This window comes from Monopterus albus, unplaced genomic scaffold (genome assembly GCF_001952655.1).
Source record: "Monopterus albus unplaced genomic scaffold, M_albus_1.0 scaffold27.1, whole genome shotgun sequence".
In the NCBI taxonomy this organism is placed as follows: Eukaryota; Metazoa; Chordata; class Actinopteri; order Synbranchiformes; family Synbranchidae; genus Monopterus; species Monopterus albus.
In genome coordinates this window covers 1325372-1349971 of record NW_018127907.1, presented here as the reverse complement: position 1 = coordinate 1349971, position 24600 = coordinate 1325372, and the positions used below count along the sequence as shown (strand labels likewise).

At 41.0% G+C, this 24600-nt stretch overlaps 1 protein-coding gene across 2 annotated transcripts in view; it reads right to left on the bottom strand.

Annotated features, from left to right (window-relative positions):
- The window catches only part of psd2 (pleckstrin and Sec7 domain containing 2), a 32413-nt gene extending 12827 nt beyond the window's left edge, over positions 1–19586 (bottom strand). Inside the window, exons 1-3 of one of the 2 annotated variants that reach the window (XM_020595526.1) lie at positions 19152–19586; positions 11812–12351; positions 9898–10668 (exon numbers count right to left, since the gene is read on the bottom strand). In XM_020595526.1, coding sequence (XP_020451182.1) covers positions 9898–10668; positions 11812–12269 — 1229 coding nt within the window. In that variant the 5' untranslated portion in view covers positions 12270–12351; positions 19152–19586. The remainder of the gene's footprint in view (positions 1–9897; positions 10669–11811; positions 12352–19151) is intronic. The other variant, XM_020595528.1, reaches the window with a different exon arrangement.
- Positions 19587–24600: the final 5014 nt, after the last annotated feature.

Below are 24600 nucleotides of genomic sequence, written 5' to 3'. Positions count from 1 at the left end.
GTTACCATGGATACAATGGAAGACAAGTGTCATGTGCTAGAAGAAGAATGAAAGTAGACTATCTTAGGCATTTATTGACTAATATAAAAAAAGCTACAATGCTACAAAAACAAGTCGTTTCAACAGCCAGGAGTCAGTCCTCTGCCTTTACTTGCTGAATGGCTGACTGTGTGCTACACACCTACAGCTGACCTTTACAAAGAGCCCTGATTTCCCTGCTACTTTCCTGTCTTGGCTGATTTGTTAAGCTGTTAAAATTATTCTTTTTCTGGCCCCTGACCTTGGACTAATTTGCTTTAGAAGCCCCTACAAGAAGCTATTACCCCAAACAGCACAGTTCCCAGGGTCACAGGGACAAATAAACCCTTCTGCCACACTGAGGTGGGTCATGCAAACTCCTTCACCTTATCTTGGTGGGGCATCACTGCCAAGAATGACAATGAAATTGCAGATACAACCGGGTGAAAGCAGTTTCATTCGCAGGCTACCAGGGCTCGTCCTTAGGGACTGGGAGGGAAGCTTGTATATCCGGAACCATCAAAACGGCTGATCTTTTATATGAATAAGGAGCCAGTTGAAGTGGTTTAGCCATCTGATTAGAATGCTTCCTGTACTGCTCACTATGGAGGTATTCTGGACATGTCCAACAGGGAGGAGATCCCAGGTAGACCCAGACCTCTGTTCAATGAACTATATATTCCTCTTAACCAGGAGAACTTGCAAGGCCCCTTTCAGACCCAGACAAGTGGTTGAAAAAGGAAAAACTGATGGATGGGAATATATAGTTATGTATATTACACAAATGCCAGCACACACTTGCACAAAATAAAATGTGTCTGTGGTAAGTGATCAAAACAATATCTAGATGTGTGTTTGCAGTGAAATAGCTTTTGCTTGTTTTACCATATTAATTCACTACACTCAGGGCAAACTCATAAATCATTCAAAGCTCATATCAGTCATGGGGCTAAAAAGATGCTGGGCTTCCCCAGTGCAATGCTGTTTGGCAATAATAGAACCAACAGACACACACACAATAATAGTGAGAGAGACACAATATGAGGTGTGAGATATCTAGTGCAGGGACACTTGGTGAGACTGTGGGTCAAGTGGTGCACGGTAAACTTATTTGTCTATCAAAGAGCACAATTTTGTATCCCCAGGCCACATACAGTATATTGACTCACACTGTGGCCACTGACTCTCTGTGTGAGAGTGTGTCAGAGAAACATAGCATGATGGTGCATGCCAGTGACTCACGTTTCCACACCTACAAGGTGTGTCTGGGCATAAGGTGTGCATGGGAGTGTGAAGGGGAAGAGCAGGGTTATAGTGACATCGTCTATGAGTATAATCAACAATTAAGGAATTAACTGGATTATGAAATTCTGTTATTTCACAAACCTTTCTTTCATTTTTGGATACAGTGAGCTACTGTACAGTAGACATACAGAAGAAATACAGACACAGATGAGCTATTTGTCTTTTTGTACTTGTGCCAGTTATCTGCTGTGGTTTGTAGATACAATCTCTTTAAAAACTCTACTACAATACTGTGTCACGCTCCTGCTCCTCTTGCTTCCTGTCATGCTTTTATTTTCACATTACTTCCTGTTTTGTTTCACCTCAATTTTGGCCCTTTTATTTAATCATCATTAGTTCACCTGCTCCTTATTGTTTGCACCTGTTTTTTACTTCTATTTAGGCAGCGTCCTCCCACCAGGATGCTGCCAGATTGTTCTAGACCCCAGCTCTGACTCTCCAGCATTTATACCTTACCTGACTCTCTGTTTCTGACATTGGATTACCGTTTTTTGACCACCGTGTTTTGTCTATGCCCTCCCAGATTCTGATCGCCTGCAGTGTACCGACCTTCTGATTTTGTCCCCCTTGACCTCGAGTTTGGATCCCCTGGCTATACCTGTTTACCGGCGCCAACCCTGGACTGTCTTATCGACCTGATTGATATCCTGGACTTTGTGTTAGTTGTTTTGCTTACAACAAGTAAAGAACTTGTCGCTACCTCGGTTCGTCTGGTTTTCTAATTGAGATCACCACAACCTCTGTTTGACATCTGTACACGCCAAACCTGACATACTGTACCTCTTAAAGTAAAAGAAACATCAAACACAGCTGCAGCCACAAAAGCATTTTACATTAATCCAGAGGACTGATGCTGCACCAAATTTTATTCTTAACTGGTGGTCAGCACACACTGAATCGCATACATTACGAGCACATTTTGTTTTTCACACATTTTGTAAAGACTTGTCTCACACTGATTTTAAATAAGACACTCTACAAATCCCAATTTAATACCTTGATTAGAGCTGAAACAATACACAATTCATATTCCCGAAACAGAAAATTTATCAATAATTATTTGGTAATTGATTGTCCATTTGAATCATTTATCAAGAAAAGTACAATTGCTGTGTCAAATGTGTCGATTTTTCATGCATTCCTCCTTTGTATAAAAGTGTAAAGTAAATATCTTTGGGCTATAAACTGCTGGTTGGACAAACAATCTGAAGACATCACCTTGAGCCGCAGGATCTTATCAAAGGCATTTGTCACTTTTTTCTGACATTTACAAGCTAAACAAATAACTGATGAATAGATAACCTTACTAATTTATTCATAAGGAAACAAATTTTCAATGTCAGTCTCAACTTCAATGTCACATTTTAGCCTAGTGATGTAAAAGGTGTCTGAAGCAATCTCATACCATTTTAAATTATATGTCCTGTTAAATATATGACTGGAATTTATCGCAAAATCCTGTTATATTCTCTTTATATACCCTACACAGTTGCGCCTTATAGGAATATCACATGACAAAAAAATCGTTTAACACAAACTTTTATCCCATTGCTATTACCATAGACAAGTTACTGTAGAAAGATTACATTAGTACTGTAGTGATTTTTCGTCAGGACAAAGTTGCACTACAATCACCTCATTATTTCCATTTTGCCACGCAGCATAATGTTAATGTTCCCACCCATTGGGACGTAAAAGCTGACAACAAACCCCGACCTGTAGAAATATTGAACTTACAGGAGCTGCAGCAAAAAGTCGAAGTGAACGTCATATTCCTCTTTCCACATCGTCTCTCGGATCTTGGAAATCAGCGGCTAAAGTCGCGCTACAGTCCAGCCGCCTCATCATCCAACAGTCGGTAAAACTGCATCGGCGCAGTTAGTTTTTTAGCCTCAAGCCAAATACGATTTTTTTTCAAAGCGGAAGTCAGGTTATAGGTAAATGCAGCCCATTCGGGGATAATCATTTAGGCTTGTTTTCCTTCCATGGTGTCAGCAGGCAGCGAGGTGTTTAGAGATTTTCCTTGAAGTTTCTTGGCTGTCTAAATGTTCCACAGAGGAGAGGATGTTGAGGGCGGAGCGACCGTTCCTAGCGGTGGCTTTACAATGGCTCTGTGTCCCAAAGCTTCCTCTGCATTACAGTCAGGGGCTCTGAGCCAGTAGATCCGTTCAGTATCAGCGGGACGTCCTGTATTTGGAAGTTCTCTAAGCAGGCCGCTTTCCAGCATGCAATAATCGCATGTGGTTATGTCTGTAGGCTACATTCATCATTGCTTAAATATGGATACGTTTAATATAACTTTCTAAAAACAGATGAACAATGTTTTGCTAGAGTTTATCACTGATTCGATCGATTTTTAATGTAAAATGGTGAACCTATGTGCTGAGCTAAACAGTAGCCTAGATCAACTGTAAAAGAAGCACCATCACTGTAAATATTACACAGTATTTGTGATACATCTGCACACTAACCTGAAGATCTAATTCCATCCTTCTGCTTTTAATATGGAAAGAAGAACTATATAAAAAGCAGAGGATAGAAAGGCAGCAGTAGGGCCGAAAATACAAAATTAGTTTTCTGCCATGACTCATCATAACCTTCCCATTTAGGCAAAGCAGAAACTTCTCACACAATTTCAACCATTGCCAAGGTGCATAAATGAGGAAAAATAAACTGAAAAGGTCAGCAACAGTTGCTATGTATAAAACAGCTTTACTGAAAGACATTTTGGATTGTAGCCTTCATCAGGGTCACTCTGTCAGTTTAACCTTCCCATTTAGACACAATTTACAGTATTGTAGCACAGATGTGACGTTCTCATGGCAAAAATGGTAGAAGACAAATGCTCCTCATTAAAATCCATCCATCCATTAGCTATACCGCTTTTTCTGTCAGTGGTCACAGAAAGGGGGCTGGAGTCAGTCCCAGCTGACATTGAGCAAGAGGCAAGGTACACCCTGAACAAGTCACCAGTCTATCACAGGCTCAACCATTCACACCCAAATTCACACCTACAGGCAATTTAAAGCCATCTTTGCTAAAATATGCAGCCTAACAAAAGAAGTCCTTGATTTTCTGTTTCTGAATCAGTCAGCCATACTCTCATAATATCAAATTTAGAGTCGAAAGCAGTCAAAGAAGTCATCCAGCTGTGTCCTAAACTCAATATAGAAACAGGTCAAGCAAGATAATTAATTACAGCAACAATCGTATTTCCACCTATCCATAATGGAAAGGTATAGTGAAACACTGAAACACTTGTTAAAAGTTGATCAATAGCATAAGCAATTGTATTTCAACTATAGACCAAGTCATCTGGGGAAGTAATTTAGTTATTAATTCAAATTACAGGGTTCTAACTGTTTCTTTATTTATATAACTATATGTACAATATAGTGGTATAGTTTGTTTTCTTTCTGTTTGTCTCTTTCTTGCACACCCCAAAATACCTAGTCCTCAGCAGACAATGGACAATGGTGACCACTTTCAACTAGGTGAGACTAATTGTGATCAGGTATGGGACCTTGTTCAGTGCAACACAACACAGCAGCTTCTTCTGACAACAACTAGAGAATAACATCAGCTAGAGGATCACACAGGGGAACAGACTATTCCAAAAAACAGACACAAATGTGTTGTGAGTATGGCTGGACCTCCACTGAATACATATACAGGAAGTGTTGACAGATGCCCCAGAGAGTGGAGCCTGTGGTAAAAACAAACAAACAAAAAAACAAACCTCATTCAGCCAAAACAGTCATTAGTACACTGAGGCTGTGGGATGTGTCATATAATAAATATTTCAGCTATAAATAGACAAGTATAAGACTGTCGGTGCAGAAATGATTTGGTTAGTGTGTGTCGGTGGTGACAGGGTGAACGAGAAAATGTGTCTATATTACTTCTTGTATTGCAAAAGTGTGTACATGTCTGTTTTTGTCTGTGTATATAAATGTGTGTGTCCATATCACTGCCTGAGTGAGATCCAGGGAAGGATAATCTGCTGGTTGTTTCAGCAGTGCTACAGAACCATGCTGAGGGTTTTAGTCCCAAAGTGACGTCCTGAACGATGCGTGTGTACACTATATGTTCGAGAGAGAAAGAGAACAAGCAAAAGATCCAGAGTGGTAAAGACAAATAAGAAGAGCCCTCATATCTGTGTCACCAAGTGAGAGTTAGGATGCATGAGCGTTACGTACATTTTCGTTTACACATATGCGTGCTCTTGGCCTGTGTGTGCGTTAAGTGAGTGTATATGAAAGAGATTTGTGCTTCTCTGATATGGAAAGAACTGCGCCTGACTTTTATCTACTCGGGCTTAGATCTGGTAGATTTGGGGGGGGGCATGTTTCCCACACAAATACACATAAAAACACATGCATGCATGCAAATGTGAAGCCAGAGATACTGCACACATATAAGTAAATAAATAAAAGGTATGCATAAATGTACAGGTACTCATAATATACGCTTCCAGTGGCATAACTTTTGAAAGAATTTTAAGTGTGTGCTTTGCTGTGTGTGCCTAATGGTCTAAGGTGGCATATCTGTGCCAGTGTGTTTTCCCCCATCTTAAGCATTTTTCCATGCGTTTGTGTGCAAGGACAATACACCATAGGTTGCATTATCATATTGAGTAAGTATTCAACTAGTCGGCTCCACTGGGTAGATATAACTGGCTATCTATAGTAGTAAGCTGCTAGACTGACTGGTAAACACAGAGTGTGTTTTCATTGTGGTTTTAGCAGTGTCTATAGATTAAGGTTAAGCTTCAACTTCAGTGACGATGTTACAGGGCGCAGAGGGTTACAACTCATGTAAAGTAACAGACTGATTCATTACTTAACTGCCTGTCAGACTTGACTACATGATGTAAGACTGAAATGTCTAAGAACAAGCAGGTTGGCTGTCTAAGAAGCACTACAGCATCAGTGACTGTTTGAAAGGAACCCTTCACTTTTGTTTCCTTGTGTTAGATGACACGTCTACAAATCTAGACTACTTGCCCATGTTCTCTGTATCCCTGTGGCCAGCTGCCTACTTTACTTCCTTCATCCAATGTCAGAATAATCAGAGGTGGACAAGAGAACTAAAGAGTGAATGAGGAGAGGGAGCAGCCTCAGCTAGAATAAAGCAGTTGGACATCATGATAAGTATCACGGCTCTAGTACCAGGATTATACCAGCTGTGTAAAATGAACACGGGGTGGTGGTTTGCCAGCTTTTTGAGTTTAGTGTAAATTAGAAAAAGCTGCCTTGAAGATGTGTCAACAGCAGCAGCTTGATATGATCTCTGTATAAAAAGGGCTAATTAGACTATACTGATTTGATGAAAATCAGTGACACACTACATAATGACAACTTGTTGATAGGACTAAAAATCTAATGTAAGATGGCATTAATAGTAAGAATAATCAGTGTAAGATATGGAGTATTACTATTTCAGTTGTATTCATGAAGGGTATGTGAGACATATGTACAATTGATTTATGACTCACTAACACAGTGTCTGCAGCATTTTGAGACACATATGGTGATCCAACTGCTTCAAGCTGGATGCCAATGTTTTCCTGAAAAGACACGCTACTCTCTGTGTCTTCCACTGTCGTCACTTATAACAAACACGCTTGCTGTGTGGCCATGTTCAGAGCTGTGAATCTTGAAAGCAAATTATCTTTGTTTATTGACTCTTGCCTGTCTTTTCTGTGTCACTACAATCATGGTGTGTAACAGTTTATAGCCATTGCAGTGATGTGGCTCTAGGGATGGCAATGTCAAGCTTATGGTCCACTCCTTTGGTCAAAGCCAATGACTGTATATATGATGGACTTTGCATCCCCACTTTGCTCCAATATGCAAAAGTGAAGCTAAAATATCATGAATACGGCTTCTGCCATCTTGCTTTTTTGCAACCAGATTCAGAATGGAGGTAGAGACAGAAGAGGAATGAAATATAAGAAGCAACTGCAGGAGAGGGCTGAAGGAGGAATGGAAGAGGAGGTGATGCACAGAAGAAAGGAGGAGGACAGCGGGGTGCGGAGTGTGTTGGGGGTTGGGTTTGACATAAAGTGTGATAAGAGAGATAGAGTGGTGAAATGAATAGAGGCAGGAGGTGAGATGGAACAAAGAGATGGAGTGCCAGAGAGAGAAAGAGATGAAACAGAAAGACACACATCTACACATTAATATGGATGAGATATTTGTGTATGTGGACAGTAGATACTTAGTGGTCAGCCTTTATAAATAACTATTATGCTTTGAATCACAAGCTGCTTTTATGATATGAATTTTAAAACTATAACTACCTAATCACTATTTCTATATGCTCTTAGAGTCCTTCAGTAAAAGAAACAACTTGCATTAGTGCTGTGCTGTTTCATTATTAGCATTCCTTTTTAGCCCCACTGCTTCAAGTTACTGTACTTCGGTCCAACTGGGCTGAAAAGCAATTTCTTAAATTATACACACTCAACCTAGAGATATTACAACAAAGCAAAGTTAGACTGTTTTTTAACTGTGAGTTTTTTTTTTTCAGTGTAATGGCTTTTACCTCTATTGACTTGCACTGGAATTGCAAATGTTTACAGCTTCTTTCTTTTAATAGCCTAAAAAATCTAGGCTAACAGTGAATGGATGTCAAGAAATTGAATGAGTGCCTTTAAAACTTAAAACTATCCCTTTAAGACTGATGAGCAGATGTATCCACTCTACTGATTTAAGTGCTCAAATGTCTGGCAAGCTAGCTAGTACAGAGCAATAATCGCTCACTTACACACACATGCGCACACACACATTCAGTCTAAGACCCTGCTGGCAGAGGAAAGCTGAAGACGATGACGTCATGACATAAACAATAGCTCATTCAGCTTGGCACTGGTGGTCAGGAAGCAAACCCGTGCTTAAAGGACAACATCTGTAGACTTAGGGGAGTAGTATGTCCTCTAACCCATACTGAGCTGTGGAAACACCAGGAGAGTTTGAGGGCAGTTAGCTAAGCAGATCATGTTGGAGTTAGGCGCATCTATTAGGCATTCCAGCAAGTCTGTAACTGTAGAAATTGTGCAGGGGGGGTGGTGCTGGAGAGCAAACCACAGGGATTGTATACAGGCCAGACACATAGAGCTACATTATAGCCATAGTTCAGTTTCCATGGCTTTTTCCATATGGTTCCTATTACAACCTCCCCCTTCAGTCTGCACCATCTTCTTCAACCCTCTTTAGTGCTATTAAGGTAATTAAATGGTACAAAGGTAGTGTCAGCTGTTGCTGCATTTACAGAATTCCTTGGGGTCTATGCAAATGATGGACAGAGTGAATGAGTAAGTGATCATAGTATAAAATCTCAGCATTGCCATAAATAGCAGGAGGCAATTTGAGACAAAGTGAACGATTCTCTTGATGTTCTGTGCATACAAATGATTCATTATACTGACAGGCATCCTGCATCTTATTTGTACTCTGCTGTATGAACTCTGACATTTTAATCTTCCATATGAAACAACCAAACTACACTCCATTTAAATGTAAAATACTTTACTGTAACTCATACTGTAACTTAGAATTTCTGAATTATTTGTCCCTGATTTCTTGTTAGCTTATTGCAGTTTAAGCCAGTTTTGCAAATATAGCACTAACACTGAAGTGCATAAAGCCATTCAACCGTGTGCAGTAACAGGTTCTCTTTTCTGCTTTTGCAAAACTATGACTGATTTTAAGATGAATAATATGAGCCTAGACCTTTTTATTTTTTGTTTTTTTATGTTGGTTGGGTAAACATGTTTATGGACAATTACGACATCTTTAGCAGGCAGACAACCACATTTATCTCCAGCCAACCACCCTGCCCCCTCCCAGATGGCCAACAACTGGGTGTAACCATGCTCACGCCACCTGCTGGTTAAACCAAGGTCACAGCATAACTACACAAAGCTTCCACTGCCTGTCTGCAGCAGGGCACACACTGTAATGTGTCATCAGTAATCATTCATCCAAATTTAGAATAACTAAAACACAGTTTAGTAGTACACAAACATTCACTTTATAGTTAAAATGTATAAAGATGTTCATCTAAGTATGAAATATTGTGTAGATGAAGTTCATTGGAGGAAATAATGGAAGTATTAATATAATTTAGAGTGCTGAATGAGAAACCTGACTAACTGCTTTGTATTGCCAATTTGCAGGAAAAAAGTACAACATGATTCACAGTATTAAAGGTATTCCAAGATGCAGTAACATTAAAAAACAAAAAATGATCAATTTCAATACTTTGCCCAAATCTATTAGTTGCTATCAGAATCTATAGTTTAAAGACCTTATATGTAGGCTTTAAAAAATTCTGATTCTTGAGAAAGCTTGCAGCCATACAAAAAAGACACTGTTGCAGAAAGCAACACACACTGATAACATCCTCTCTTCCCCTGTTGGATCTGACCTAAAAATACAGAATAAAGTGCTTACTCCAATAGTTTTCACCAAGATTGTCTAATCTATCTTGCCTTCATAGTACATTTAAAGATGCTATAATCACATGAACACAGGGACCCAAACAATCATAAGCAGGCCTCATCTTTACCTGGCAGAGCTGATCATGGCTCCACAACCTTCCATGGGTCCCTGGGACTCTGCATGGTATCCGTTAGGGATGGCCCAGCGTCCAGGCTGGCTCAGTACAAACTCTGACCTGCTTCCTGGTATGGTGGTCCTGAGTGGGCTTCCTCCTACTCCAGCCACAGCTCCAGCTCCACATAGTGTGCTCTCCCCAGTCTTGAGATCACCACCTAGGGCATCTGGTCCAGCCTCAGCCCCTTCTTGCTCCTGAACTGTCGCCAGCTCCAGCTCCAGAGGTTCAGGACCCTGTAACAGAGCCCTCTGTTGTATGAGTGGCGTCAAAGGTGCCTCAAAGCTGACACAGCTGTCCGTCTCATCTGTGAGTGACAGCACATCCAAAGAGTCCAGGCTGCTGTAGCAGGTCCCACCCCTCAGCAAGGCAGATTCCACAATGCGCTCAAATGTAGAGCTGAAGCCATCTTTGTTGTCCACCCTACCCTTCTCCTGCTCCTCCTTCAACGCCCTCTCCTCTTCCTCCTCGTCTTCCTCTTGAGCAGCAACCTGCTCAACAATCTGCTCGAATGTTGAGCTGAAACTGTCCTGGTTTTCCCTCCCATCTCCCTCTTTCTGGAACTCTTCCTCCTCTTCCTCCACTTCTGTGTTGGCCTGCTCTACAGTTGCCTCAAAGTTAGAGCTGAAAGTGTCAAAGTGTGTATGAGACCCTCCTTCATCTCCTCCACTGTCCTCCTCATCAGCTTCATCCTTGTCTTCGTCCCCACCTATACCATTCGCCAGTCTATATCAACAAGAAGACAAGCAAAGTGTGAAATTATCTTTAGCATTTGATATCAACATGAGGAGGGTTTTTGTTGGGATTGTTGCACATAAAAAGCAGATCATTCATATCCATTGCTGAGACTATTTTTCATTCAGGAGAAATACACAAAATGGACAAATATCTCAGCTTCGACTAACAACTGAAGCAAGATGAAAGATGAAAAAGCACTGTCCAATTTGTTACTTTGTGAACAGCTGGACGCTTATCTTCCCTCATCTGTCAGAACTCCACAAATCCACTCATTTTATTTAAGAGAATAGGAATGTATTGTAATGGTCTGCATTTGCTGTTGATAGATGTAAATCCATTCTTTTTTTTTCAATAAAGACTGATGAAAAACAGCCTCATTTACATATGTTTTAACTGTTTGTATTGGTGTGCTCATGTACAGTATGCTTTTTGCCTAGGTCATTTTGTAAAATGTCAGTGAAATACATAAGCACATAAACACATTAGATTAATTATGTAGTAGAGAACACACTCAGAAAACAATTTGCAACTTAAAATATTTAGTATTTTAAAGTGGCACTCTTTCATGATATTACATAAACACAGTCTACCAAAGGAAAAAAAGATAGTCACAAGTTATAAAGTAAGACTTGAGGAAGATGTGTGTGTGTGCCTTTGTATTACTTACATTAGGGGGAACAAAGCCTGTTAACACACTCACACTGTGGGGACTCAGCCTCTGGTCCCCACAAGGATTCAGAACTCACTGAATTTTAGGGTGACAACATGGTTTAAGGTTAGGGTTAAGTTAAGGTTAGGATCAGGGTTAGGGTCAGATTAGGATAGGTCTACAGGAAATGAATGTAAGTCAATGATGAAAACACAGCGTGTTGTTTGTGTGTGTGTCAGTCTGTTTATCAAGATGAAAACGAATTAACTGTTGATTAACAGCTCATGTGATATTTTATGCATGTAGCTGCTTGTCCAAAACATATGCAGTTGTAATGATTCATATGTTGGTGGATCTGAGGGGAGTATTGTCAGCTTTAATTGAAATCATATGAATCGAGAGACTTACTTACAAGATTTTAATGCTCTATAATAACAATATACTGACAGAGTGTAACAGTAACGAAGACGTAGTAAACTAACCGTGCAGTTTGTTGAGGGTGAGTTGCTTCCTTCTCTGTAGATGGCTGCATGTCTTCATTTTCCTTCCCCTCCTCCTCATGTGTCTCCTCCTCCAATGAGCTTATTTCCATGTTTATACATCCTTCCTCTCTCATACCTTTCCTCTCTCCCTCTGCCCCTCCATCTGTCTGTTGATCCTCATCTCCACTGTGATCTGCCCTCTCTTCTTGAGGCTCACTCTCTCCTCCTGCATCCTTTACTTCCACCCTCCCTTCCCTGTGTGTCTCCCCCTGTGCCTCCTCCTCTCCCTTCCTGATCTCTTCTTGTTGTTTCCCCTCTTCTACTTCCTCCTTCAAATTCTCCTGCTCTGGCTGGTTGAGCGTCTCTGTGTGTGGGTCACTGGTGGTGCTGGATGTATTGGGCTCCACTGAGTTCTCTGGTGGGGTGGGAGAGGGCAGAGCCTGCCCCTCCTGGGTCATGGTGTTCCTCACTGAGGGGTACTGCTGTCTGCTCCAGTCAGAGATGAGGACCTGGGCTTTAGCTCAGCGGTCGAGGAAGAGTCTTTGCAAACAAAAGAAAGAGAGAGAGAGAGAAAACAGCATGAAATGAAGACAAATTACCAAGTGAAAATAAGATGGAGGAGAAGGTGGTGTTATAAAATGAGTACATTAACTATAGTAGATACTTATACAGTCATTTGATTTTTTTTGTCTTAGTTGCAAGTCACAGAGGTCACCTTCAACAAAGGAACAGCTGTGGATACATGTGTGATGCAGTGCATTTCCAGGTGTATATGTGTGTGTTACACACAGAGAGAAAGATGCATAAGTGTAGAACACTTTGTCCTTTGATATTAAAACAGCTCTGAAAGCAGAGCAAGAAAAGATAGATGAAGTAGAAAGCAGCCAAATAGAGACAGACGGACAAGCAGCCAGAGAGATTTTCCAACAGATTCCTGTCAAAATCTTCCTGCTAGGTCATCCACTCTCCTTCTATGTGGGGATTTCACAGCTGAATAACTATTTATTTCCAGTAGTGCTCTGGCTGTGCTTAGCGCAAGTGGATGATAGTAACCTGTATCCTGTACTGTTACTCTCACTTGGATTGTTGCTGAGCGGCTAAGTCCTCTGTACAGCAGGTCTTCCTCTGTCCTTATTGAGGCTCAAGGGCAAATGCTAATGAGCAGCTATTGCTGTAATTACGTTTCTGTAGAGCTAGCTATGTGTGAATTATTGCTGTCTTTTGATATATTATTCTTTTTTCTAATAAGATTTATTTAGTGAGGATAAATGTGAAATTAATGTTATTAAGATATAGTCTGATGACCTGTGTGAAAAATGTGACATGTTATCTATGTAGATATCAGCAAAAAATTCACCAACAATTCTGATAAAGTATTGCTAATTTTAGTCATTCTGAACCTACAAAATACCACGTGGTTCCAGCCTCTCATATGTGAAGATTTAATCTCTAAATTTAATGGTTTGAATTATATTGTTCAAATCAAAGTCCTAACAATAATAACAAGAGAGATATACAACACAATTTGACAAATCAAAAATTTTACAAGTGAAGTTTTGTTGAATTTTGCAAACAGCAGCTGGCAAAGCATTTTCAGCACAAGCTTGCAGTAGTATAGCTCTTCTGGTGTTTTCAATTACATCACACAATTTTCAAGATCAGCAATGTCAATGTAGATTAAGTGTTTGGAGTCTGACTTTGTTGCAAAGTGCACCTAGGATGCAGCCTTGTCTGCCCTATCTATACAGGCAGAGTCCTTAGACACAGTTACTCTCTGCTCTGCTGAATCATCCATAGCAGGAGACTTAAGGCACAACTGCAGTAAAATATTTACTAGAATTCATAGCTTTCCTGATGGGATGCAGATGCAAGTAAGAACCTAGTTAAGCTGAAACAAACATCCGGACTACTGCCAACAAATTTCTGTGGTTTCACAGGGGAAATTTCTAGTGTTTCTGCTTTATTTTGATATCAAACTGAACAAATGAAATCATGGTACAGAGGGAAAATTTGTGACAGGCTAGGATGAGAGCCAAATTTTTATCTATGATGTTGCAAAAGCTTTGTTTAGCCTTAGCATGAGGACACCAAATGTTTCATCAGAGCTACAAAAAGAATGATACAAATTATACAGAACCCAGCAATATTTCACATGGCACCTAACAGTATGGCTCATTATTACCTGCCACGTGAACCACAAAGAAAGGTACAGCTCAAAAACTGGTAGGCTAATGCACTTGAAGGCTGTTCTTGTCTAAATCATTCACTAGGATGAGCTCAAATAATCCCAACCCCAGGTAATGAAAATTTGAAACACACTTCCATCTGAATATATTGCAGCTAATAACATGCTCTTACTTACACAAGTACTGGCATATGCAAACAGGTGCAATTTGCATCCAGTTATGCTATCTAGCTATACACAAAGATGCATTTGCCCATATTAACATGCAGTCAAATGCATACAGGCACACACACACACACGAACAAAACAGTGACACATCTCCATAAATGGAAACAGTGAATGGTTATGAAACCAGACAAGGAAAGTGGGAATTCTCTCTCTGTGTCTCTCTCTTTTTGTCTCCAGTATCCTGCTTTCTCCCACTCTCTCCTCTTTGTCTGTTCAACATTATGTTTTCTACTTTCTCACAGTCTGACTCTGCTTTCTTTTTTCTGTCTCAGACCTTTATTTTGCAGTAATGGAGGTAAATGAATCTTAGCTAACAGAAAAAAGTGGACCATGGAAGTGAGCAGCACTATGAATCTGGCTGCTAAGGAGAGACCGCAGATGTGCTCAGACACCCCACATAGATGGATGAAGAAAACATAGCCAATGTTATCAAAATGTTGTATGTGAGGCTATGAGATTGTGTGTGTGTGTGTGTGTGTGTGTGGTTTGGTAATTCTCATGTTTTGGAGACAAAAATCTGTTTATTCAACCACACTGGTGGGACTTGACATCTTTATGGGGACAAAAACCAAGTCCCCAAAATTGAAGTCATGACATTTCAGAGTGAGGACTTTGTTTAAGGTTAGGGTGAAGGTAAGGGTTAGGCAAGTAGTGGCTATGGTTTAGGTCAGTCTCCAGGAAATTAAGGTAAGTCAATGTAAAGTCCCCACAAGGAATGAAAACACAGCATGTTGTGTGTATGTGAGAGAGAGAGAGAGAGAGAAAGAAAGAGAGTCTTTTTGTCTCTATGTATACAATGGCTATCAGGAAAGACTTACTGCATTCTAGGTTAGTCAGCAGAACACGGGAGCTCTTAAGCGTTATCAATTTCTTTTCATTGCAATCAGACCATGTGCCAATCATGTGAACACCACCCACACACCACACACACACATTGAAATCAGGCCCACCTTGCCATATAAACCACCAATCCAGTGAGAATGATGTTGGATAAAAGGCCAAGTCACCATTAAATAGCTCTCCTCAGTCTCTTGTGCCTTTTATATCTTTTTTAAAATCTGTTTGTCTTTGTGTCTCACTGCACACTCTCTGATACACAAACATAAATACATCCATAGTTTAATTTATTGATCCCTGAGACACAGAGTCGCAGTCCACTGGGAGTCTCCAGTGATAAGCATGACTTGTCTCTATAGGCCGCAGAAATACAAAAGAAACACTACTGAGGTAACCAGACTGGAGACACTTTTCCCAGTCTGAGCAGGTCTTACTGGGTTAAGAAGCCCACACAGCTGCAGACATTGCATCCTCAAATTGTGTGATGTGCTCTGCAACACTCATTTGACTGTTTATGAAAAAATACCAGTGAGCTCTTGAAACTCAACAGTTAAACTATTAACATGGTTAAAGGAGTATTTCAGCAATTTTGGATTACCCTTCCATAAGGTCGGCAGGCATATTGGAGACAGGTTTTAAAAAGAACGGTCAAAAACCCACCAGAAGTCAACAAAATGGGAAAGTAGCTGCAAAGTTATCATTACTGTTAGTTAAGATCCAATATTAACACAAATAACTGCTAATTTTAGAGGACACTGTTTGTGTTTGGCTTCACAAAGTGGTCCAAATATGTAACAAAGCAGAGATAGCTAATTTAGGCCATGTAGACAGTAGGACAACAAACCTAGTGGGGGAAACCAGCTTGGAATAAAGCATGAGCTCTCCCAAGTCACAATAACAGGAAGTTTTCCTCATCTTCCCATTATATGACTGCTGCATTAGACCATACCTGCCTGTGTAAAGTCCATGCTCTTCAAGCTGCACAGCCCAGGTTGTAATGTAAGATTTTTATAGTCACTAATCCCTGATGACATTATCAGGGTTATTTTCTCAGACTTAACAGAGCTCCTCCAGAATCACATAAGACTTTATACAACAGTTTTCACATGCTGAGAAGAACGTACCAAGACTTTAAACTGATCTTTAAGTGCAAAGTCAGTGGACATTCCCTTTGCATGTATAATACATATCATGATTGGCTACTTTTGTGCATTTCAGCAGGGCACTTGATGCCATTCTTGCTCAAGCTGAGTTGCTCCATGCTCTTGTTGGAAATCACCAACTCCAATTGACCACTTATAACTGGTCTGACCTCATTACGTCTGTAGTGCTGCCGGATTCTTTTTAAATTTGTGCAGCTCTTTTGTTTGTGCTTTGTGCCACTGTGAGGGTTTGTTTCTACCACACCATTGACAAGTGGTGTGAAGGACAGTGTTGGTGCCTCACTGCAGTTACTGGCATAGAGTTAATTACCTCATCTTGTAAAAAGTAAGTGATATGATAAACTGAATGAGCACACCATGCAGAAATACAAAACCACTACTGTATTACATATTTTTATTTTTTTGACTATTTAAGATTTCATTAGAAAATTTATAGAAAAAAAGAAGAAGTCCCAACCCCAGCTATCATAATAGACATCTTAACCACTTAGATCAATAGGCCAGCCCTCTAAATACTTTCATAAAGTGCTAATTAGTAATCAAAATTAATTTATGAAGCTATTAGTTGAACACTGATGGATGATATCAGATCTATATACTAAGGACACAGAAGGAAAACCTCTCCTCTTGCCTCCTCTACACTTCTGTCTAACAGAGGGACATGCTCATAAAGCGCTGCAGTCTCATACTGCAAATGACCTACTGACCCTGTTCATAATAATATGCCAGCTGGGTGCAGCATTGGCACTGCAGCACACACTCACACTCGCGCACACACACACATTTTAAACAGTGTTACAAGCACAAAGGAAGAAAAATCACTTCCTTGTTGTTATCTTGGGACAGGAAAGCAGGAAAATGTGGGCTTGGAAGTAGTCCAGGCTATTTTCCTATAGCCAACATGACCACAGAGCCTTCAACTAGCCACACCAGCCTACTGGAGCGTGACAGTCAGCCAGCTACCCCAAATCACCCCAATACATCTATGTCATCAAGGTCAACCGATTGCATTTTGTCACGCTAAACATTTACATCTAAATACATACTAATGTGGTGATTTATCATGTTTGGGGCTACTTCCATTTTCTTATGTAAAATCAGACATTATAACACAAAGACAAATGTAACATGCCCTTTGTGATGTCTGACTTTTTTTTTTGTTTCCCACATTTTTAATCCAAGTAATATACTATTCCAACAATGGTTTAAATGTATAAAGCACTTTTTAAAATGCTGCTTCCTGTTGTTCATCAGTAGTGCTAACAAAGTCATTAAAACAATGAACAAAAAAAATGCCAACTAGAAAATCAGAGGAGGAGAAAGAGATCGACAGTTTGGTCTTGTCACTGCTGCTGGTGTGTCTGCATGTCTGACACCTTGAGTTCATGGGGAATACATGGGAGAGAGAGCTGCACTTTTGCCTGGGAGAGCCCACAGTTGTACAGAGGTACTGAATTACAATGGCTCTAGAAGAGACATGGAAATGTCTATAATTAAGATAATAGTGACTTTGCTTTCAGGATGAAAAATACGCTGCTATCAAACACCTGCTTTAACGAAGCCACACATCCTAAAGAAGCAACGATGTCTAGGGCTGTTAAAGTCACTGGGGTATCTTATTTTTATCTAATCTGTTATCACTAGGCTATATAATTCCTGTTGGGATTTACAGAACTGTTGTTTTGAGATGTGCATAGGATACTTTTAAAATGGCTACTGTGTGCCTGCTTCTTCTTCCAAGTGTCTCGCACTAAGACATAAACAAACAGTAGCCAAGCAAGGCCTGTTGGTCCCTCTCTCCTGCCTCTCTCCCAGAGAGAGTGTTTGTGTGTGTGTACATCTTTGGACAAATTTTAGTTCAATACCATTCCTCTCTTGTGAGTACCGGCCAAAAGAGTTGTTTGAGGGTTAACACTTGGTTTTAGGGCTCACATTAGAATTAGATTAAGTGTTATGGTTAAAGGGCTGAAGTTGCACACTTAGTTGTGATGGTTAATGTTAGCTTAAAGTATAGAGCAAGGGGATGCATTATGTCAAGGAGTGTCCTCAGAGTGACTAATATGTGTATGTGTGTGTGTGTGTGTGTGTGGGGGGGGTGTTCTTGTGCTTGCTATATAGTAAAGACCAAAAATGTTGTTTTTTTTGTTTGTTTTTTTTGCTACAGACTGAAGACATTTTTGTAAAGTGAGGACATTTTGGCTGGTCCTCACTTTCTGAAACACCTTTTTGAGGGTTAAAAATTAGTTTTAGGGTTAAGGTTAGAATCAGGCTTAGGTTAGTGTTAGGCATTTGATTCCAATGGTTTAGGTTAGGGTAAGGGGCATTATGTCAATGTGTGTCCTCACAAAGATAGAAGTACGAGTGTGTGGTGTGTGTGAAAGAGAGAGCGGTGCGCGAGACAGCCATGTTCTCCCAGCCTCCCCCGAGCCAGTAACCATGACAACAGGATGGCTGGGAGACACGGTTCAAGCTCAATTGAGGCCGGTGTCTTTCTTTTCCTCCAAAATAGACCTTGGTCGCGATTCAAGAGCGACTTAGAAGCGGAAAGGAAACGCTTTAGTCTTGTTCTTCTCAGAGAAGAGAGAGAGAAACACACACCTCCATAAAATCCCACGGCCCGCACGGTTCATATCTTTCAGCTTATATTAGCCCCGCAAATACTGCCGTCCTACAGCCCTGCCGGTGCGGGTAGGCTGGCGGCGGTGTGTGCATTTTTGGTCACATATTAGCAGAAAACAGGACGTTAAAAACCAATGCAGCCTTTATGAAAAATGCATTTGTTCCTCTCGCTAGTAGATTAAAAGAGCTAACAGTGCATTATATCTGAGCACGCAATAATTGCCGGTTAAACAGATTTTGAACGCTAACACAGACCTACTATCTTAAAATGATAAGACTTTGAACGTATGACCTATGAAATAACGTACCGTTTGTTGACTCACCGGTATAATGCGTTTAGTCAGAAGTGGACAGGGAGAGTTTTGCGCCGGCGGTGGTCCTGTTTCCCCCTCTGTCTCTCTACATCCACCCCGGGTATAACACTGACAGACGGGCTCTTTTTCTCTCCACGCTCAGCGTCCTTCCAAACTGCCCCCCTCTCACCGGTGTGCGCGTGCGACCGTTGTTCACGCCGCCACCGCCGACCGAACAAAACTCGTGGTGTAGTCTCGCGCCTCTGCGCAGGCTGACAGGGGCACGCGGGAGGTCCAGGCAGCGGAGAGCGATTACTGAACGGATTGATGAATGGATGGAGGAACGGATGCGTCCTTAGCGTCCGCTGCTCTCTGTAGATCCTCTTTGGGATTGAATGGCTGCTGAGAAATTGTAATTCTGCTCATCTGACTGCTCGGGAGCACCATCACTCTCCCGTGGCTAGACGCGGTGTGAACGGGACGTGTCTCCAGGGCCTGTTGATATCAGACACTGTAGCCTGCAGTGAAGATTAGCACTGGCAGTTGTGTTGACATAAGTCCTTCTCTCTGACCACTGATGATATAACTGTCCAGGCCTGGAGTGTATTAGAACAGGCCTATAATCAAAACCAGTTAACATGACCGGAGGAACTGTGGTATGTTTCCCAGACTGCGGTCCAGGGATGCCCAGAGGACCTTGGGAAGGTTTCAGGGTGTCCTCAGAAGAGTGGGATACTTGAATTAGAAATGTGTTTGGGGAAAAGCTTGGGCATTTACCAGAAATACATAGCATGCAGATGATTTACAGACAATCAAATAGTGCTGTCCAAGGTCTAAAGTCCTGCAGCTGTCATATCCTGGACGTACCACTGGTCATCATGTTGCAGTTTGGTTTAGATAGGAATGTGAAATCTGCAAAGGAAAACATGACCCCTGAAACAGTCAACATCCTGCTGGTATAGACTGGTAATTAATTGTGTTATATGAAACCCACAGTTGGACACAAAGTATAGGTGTTTATGAGCCAAGTGTTCATGCTTATAATTTGTAACAAATGATGAGGAACTCAGTTTTATGTTGGCACAATGCAGTGCTAATTATGGTGGAAACAATCTCCAATTTGGGGGCTTACATTTTATTATGGTCATTCTACATTTTATCATTTCAGCACAAGACCCTGGACTTATACCATCTGTCACTGTTGAACATAAGTATTCTAGGAATTATTATGGCTAGACCGACAGACAAGCAGTTAATGTAATCTGTCAGTGTACACTACTCTGCCCTTGACAAAGCCTATAAAGGATATTTCTCCCACTGTACTAATATATCCCTACCACCCATTTTCACCCTGCTCTTTCACTGTCACTCACCTCCCACATATAAAAACAACACGGTAAAAACAAGCAAAGAGCTGGTTTAAACTGTTTGTTTTGTCCTTAGAACATACAATATCGTGCCTCATCTCATTGGTGCTCCTCAAGGTCATGGCAGCAGTAGACAATCACACACATGGCTCTGCATTGTCTGCTGCCACCATTTTACAATGCTTTCTGCAGGACTGAAGACAGCCCTTTAAATGTACAACAGCATCAAGCTTTAATGTATGTCCACATAGACTGAGAGGCTCATCGTTTAGTCCAGTGATCTCCAGCGATCAATAGCACATTAGATGAGACCGAAGAAGGGGAAAAGTGATAAGAAGAGACTGGGGGCATTAAGAAGAAGAGAGACATGTATAAAGCATTAGAGATTATGCAGACAGAACAAAAGAGACTGATGTGTGTTTGAAGACAAGGGGAGGAGAAGGTTAGAGAGGCAAGACCCACAGCAAGATAGGTGGAGGGGGAGTTATGCAAGGAGAGGAGATGAGGATGAGGAGGAGAGGGTGGGTGCAGGAGGTCAAAGATGACAAAGTGAGATCAGAGGAATCACAGATGACCACAGAGACACAAATAGAGTGGTGGAAAAAGTTTTGGGGAAACCTAGTGCAGATGCAATGTCAGTTCTAATTACTAATTCATTAACCTGCCTGGTTCCCTTCCCCCTCTGCACACACACACACATACTGATTCTTCCCATTCTGTCCCTCCTCTGTGTCCCACGAGAGGTGGAAGGATGGATGGATGGAAAAATGAAGAGGTGTGTCTGCAGCTAAGTGACATCTGCAGGGCATCTGCAGGGCTGTGATGGCGGCAACGTGTTGGGTGACTGGTAAGGAGAAAAGTTAACAGCTTGCATTTTGGTTTGTTGTGGGTTAGGTGGTCTCCTGCGATGATTCACATTAGTGTGTCGCATGCATGTTGTCATGCATGCACCTGTGTGTCTGTGTATGTGTGTGTGTTCAAATGTGCCAACATGAAGAGTATGTGTGAGTGCATGTGTGTCAATGAAAGCAGGTAGTGAGGAAGACAAATTAATATGCTGATGTTGGTGTGCTCAAGTAAAAACACTGAGCGTATATAATCAAAGTAAGGGGAAGGTGCCAGACAGACTGACGGTGTGTCTTTAGCTTCAACTCAGTGACTATTAGTCCTTTGTGTGCGTTTATGTCCAGCAGTAAGGATTTGGTTTTATACCAGGGAAGTGAGGACATTTTGGTTGATCCCCACTTCCTCATGGACTGTTTGAAGGTTAAAACATGCTTTTATGGTACATGTTACAATTAGGAGAGTCCTTACACAGATAGTTATTCAAATCTGTGGGTGCATTTGTTTGTGTTTGCCTGCAAAGCCTCCTACTTGTGTGAGTGTGTGTGTGTCCCAGCTGTCACAGAGCTCCCTGTTGTTTGGCCTGCCATGGCAGACGGAGCCAGCGATTTAAACTCTGTGGATCGATGCTCGTTTAAAGGATTTCTCTATTTAATTCTACCTCACTCAGCAGCACTGCATCCTTGTGCACGCGCGTGCGTGTGTGTGTGCACTTGGGTGTATGAATATGTGTCCTTGTGTCTACATATTTGTATCTCTGTCTTTATATTGAGCTGTGTGTGAGTGAGCATGTGCAGTGGAATGCTGAAAGAGGTCTTGGTGTACATGGATGCTAACATCACAGCTGCACAGCTATTTTTGTGAGGACAATCACTGACATAATGCATTCCCTAGTCACTTACGCTAACCTCAACCATCACTACTAAAAGCCTAACCCAAACACATCCCCTAAGCCTAACCTGGACCCTAAAATGAGGTCTTGTGGCCTTGTTTTTCTATACACAGTTTGTCCAATTTTACAAAAATGACACGGTGTAAAGTTAAAGCAAGTGTCGGCTTTGGTTTAAGGCTAGGGTTGTTGTTCAACAACTGTTCAAGGTAATTGCTGCCACCACTTTAAACAGAATGATTGTATTATGTTAATGTAGGCCTGTTACATTTGGAAAAGGGGGGACAGCAAGAGGCAAACATTTTGTCACTGGGGCGCCATCAGTAATCTTTTTAAAATGCATTTTTAACCTTTATGTTTCCAGGGGAATCCCATTGAGGTTTACAAGCTCTTTTCAGCCCTGGCATCACAGTTAGCTTGTTACACAACATCTTTTCTTTGTGTGGTTTTGCCTAAAAAAAGAGAAAAGAAACATCATTCCTACCTTCAGTATAGACATCATTATTTATCTGCACAGCTTTGTGCTCGACTCCAGTGATTCCCTTAACTACCTTCATCAACATTTGTTACCCCTGAAGAGGAGGGGGATACAACATGTCAGCACTTGTGTGTGTGTGTGTGCGTCTCATCTGGGTCATTATATCCACATGCATGAAAAAGCAGGTTACGATGACACACATCGCTCCATGTGACAGAGGCAGATGGGGGGTGGGGGTGTCTTCACTTGAGCAGCACTTACTTCCACGTGTGACCACTTGTCTATAGTAAGATGAAACAGAAACATTTGTGTGAAGAAAAATAATTTGGGAGAAATAAAGGAATCTGTTAATCTGAAATGAAACTGGCTAGGAAGAATTTATTGCTTCCTGATTCTACACATTTTCTCCAGAGAAATGACATGGAAAATGTACAGAGATATACATTTATGCTTATTTATGGTAAAACCTATTCTGTTTGTGTTTAGATGTGTGCATGTGTGTGTGTGTGTGTGTGTGTGTGTGTGTGTGTGTGTGTGAGAAGAAGAGCATGTGAGAGAAAGACAGCCAGAAGAATAAGGAAAATACTGGCGAGCTTGCCAACAACATGGTGAAAGAAAGCCCTGTGTTAGAGACACTCTTTTTTGTGTATATGTGTGTGTGCCAACTATGATTCTGCTGGGCAGTCAGGTCAACATGCAGACAGGTCACCATGGCAACAGTGCCACACTCAACCCCTCTGTGCCCTTTTGTTTATATGGAAGTCATATAAAAATATGGAAGTCTGACAGCTGCTGGAATCACAAAACCACTGGTGGCAGCACCTTGATACTCAGGAGGAGCCTGTTGTTCATCTACATTGCCAAATTTACCTTAATCCTGATGGTGCAAAATCCATTTAAACTGGACTAAAGGAGCATACTGTACCCGCCTTTTCTGGTATTCAAGATATACACATTGTCATACTGGTAGATTCACACTTCTCTCTGTTGTGTTTTTCCATGAAGAAAACAACATACAAGTGTTCTCTTACTCACTCCCTCAAATTTGCTTAAATTTAGCTTCTCTCTCTGGTACATGACTCATGGTCTGGCCTCAGAGTGCTGACTGCGGTTACAGGTGTAAAAACAGTATCTTTGAAATAATGAAACATGAATGAACCTGGCAAAAACAGTATTGTGCATTATTTGGTTATAAGAATTGTTCTAAGTGTCAAAATTTAATTCACTTTTATTTAAAGCTACAATATGTACTGTATCTTAAGGTAGCACTAGCATGATACTCCAAATCGATCCACTCCGCTCCACCCAGCACCCCCTCTCCCTGCTTCACTGTGCTCTACAACGATCTGCTACGCTCCGCCACGCTCTTCAGCTATGAGAATGCAACAAAACCTAATGATCAAGAAGAAATAATTGAAAATCTCTGATTATTCAGAGAGGTCAATTGTTTTCAAAACCTTTTAGAAGCTAATGTCTCTGCACTGCTGCCAGTACTGTTCAATGAGTCTGGGTCACAGGAGGCTTCGGCAGCACCTCTCCACATTAAGACAAGTTGTGGAGCATAGTTCTACAGTGCAAATATTTGAAACAAAGGTTATATACTTTAGCTTTAATTTTAGGCCTCAGAAAGATGATTTCAGGTGGCATTCAAATGTCACAGATTTGATTTGATTTGATTTTGATTTATTCATTCAAGCATGTAAAGACAGTTGATATGTCAGCACATGTAATTTCACACATATCCAACAATAATAATCCAATATCAATTTACTTATACCTAGTACATGCTTGAACGGAATAAGAAGAATCAGACTTATCTAGTCCTACCCCATGACATCATCTTACAACTTTTAAGTCCTAAGCAATATCTCTAGATAAATAATTATC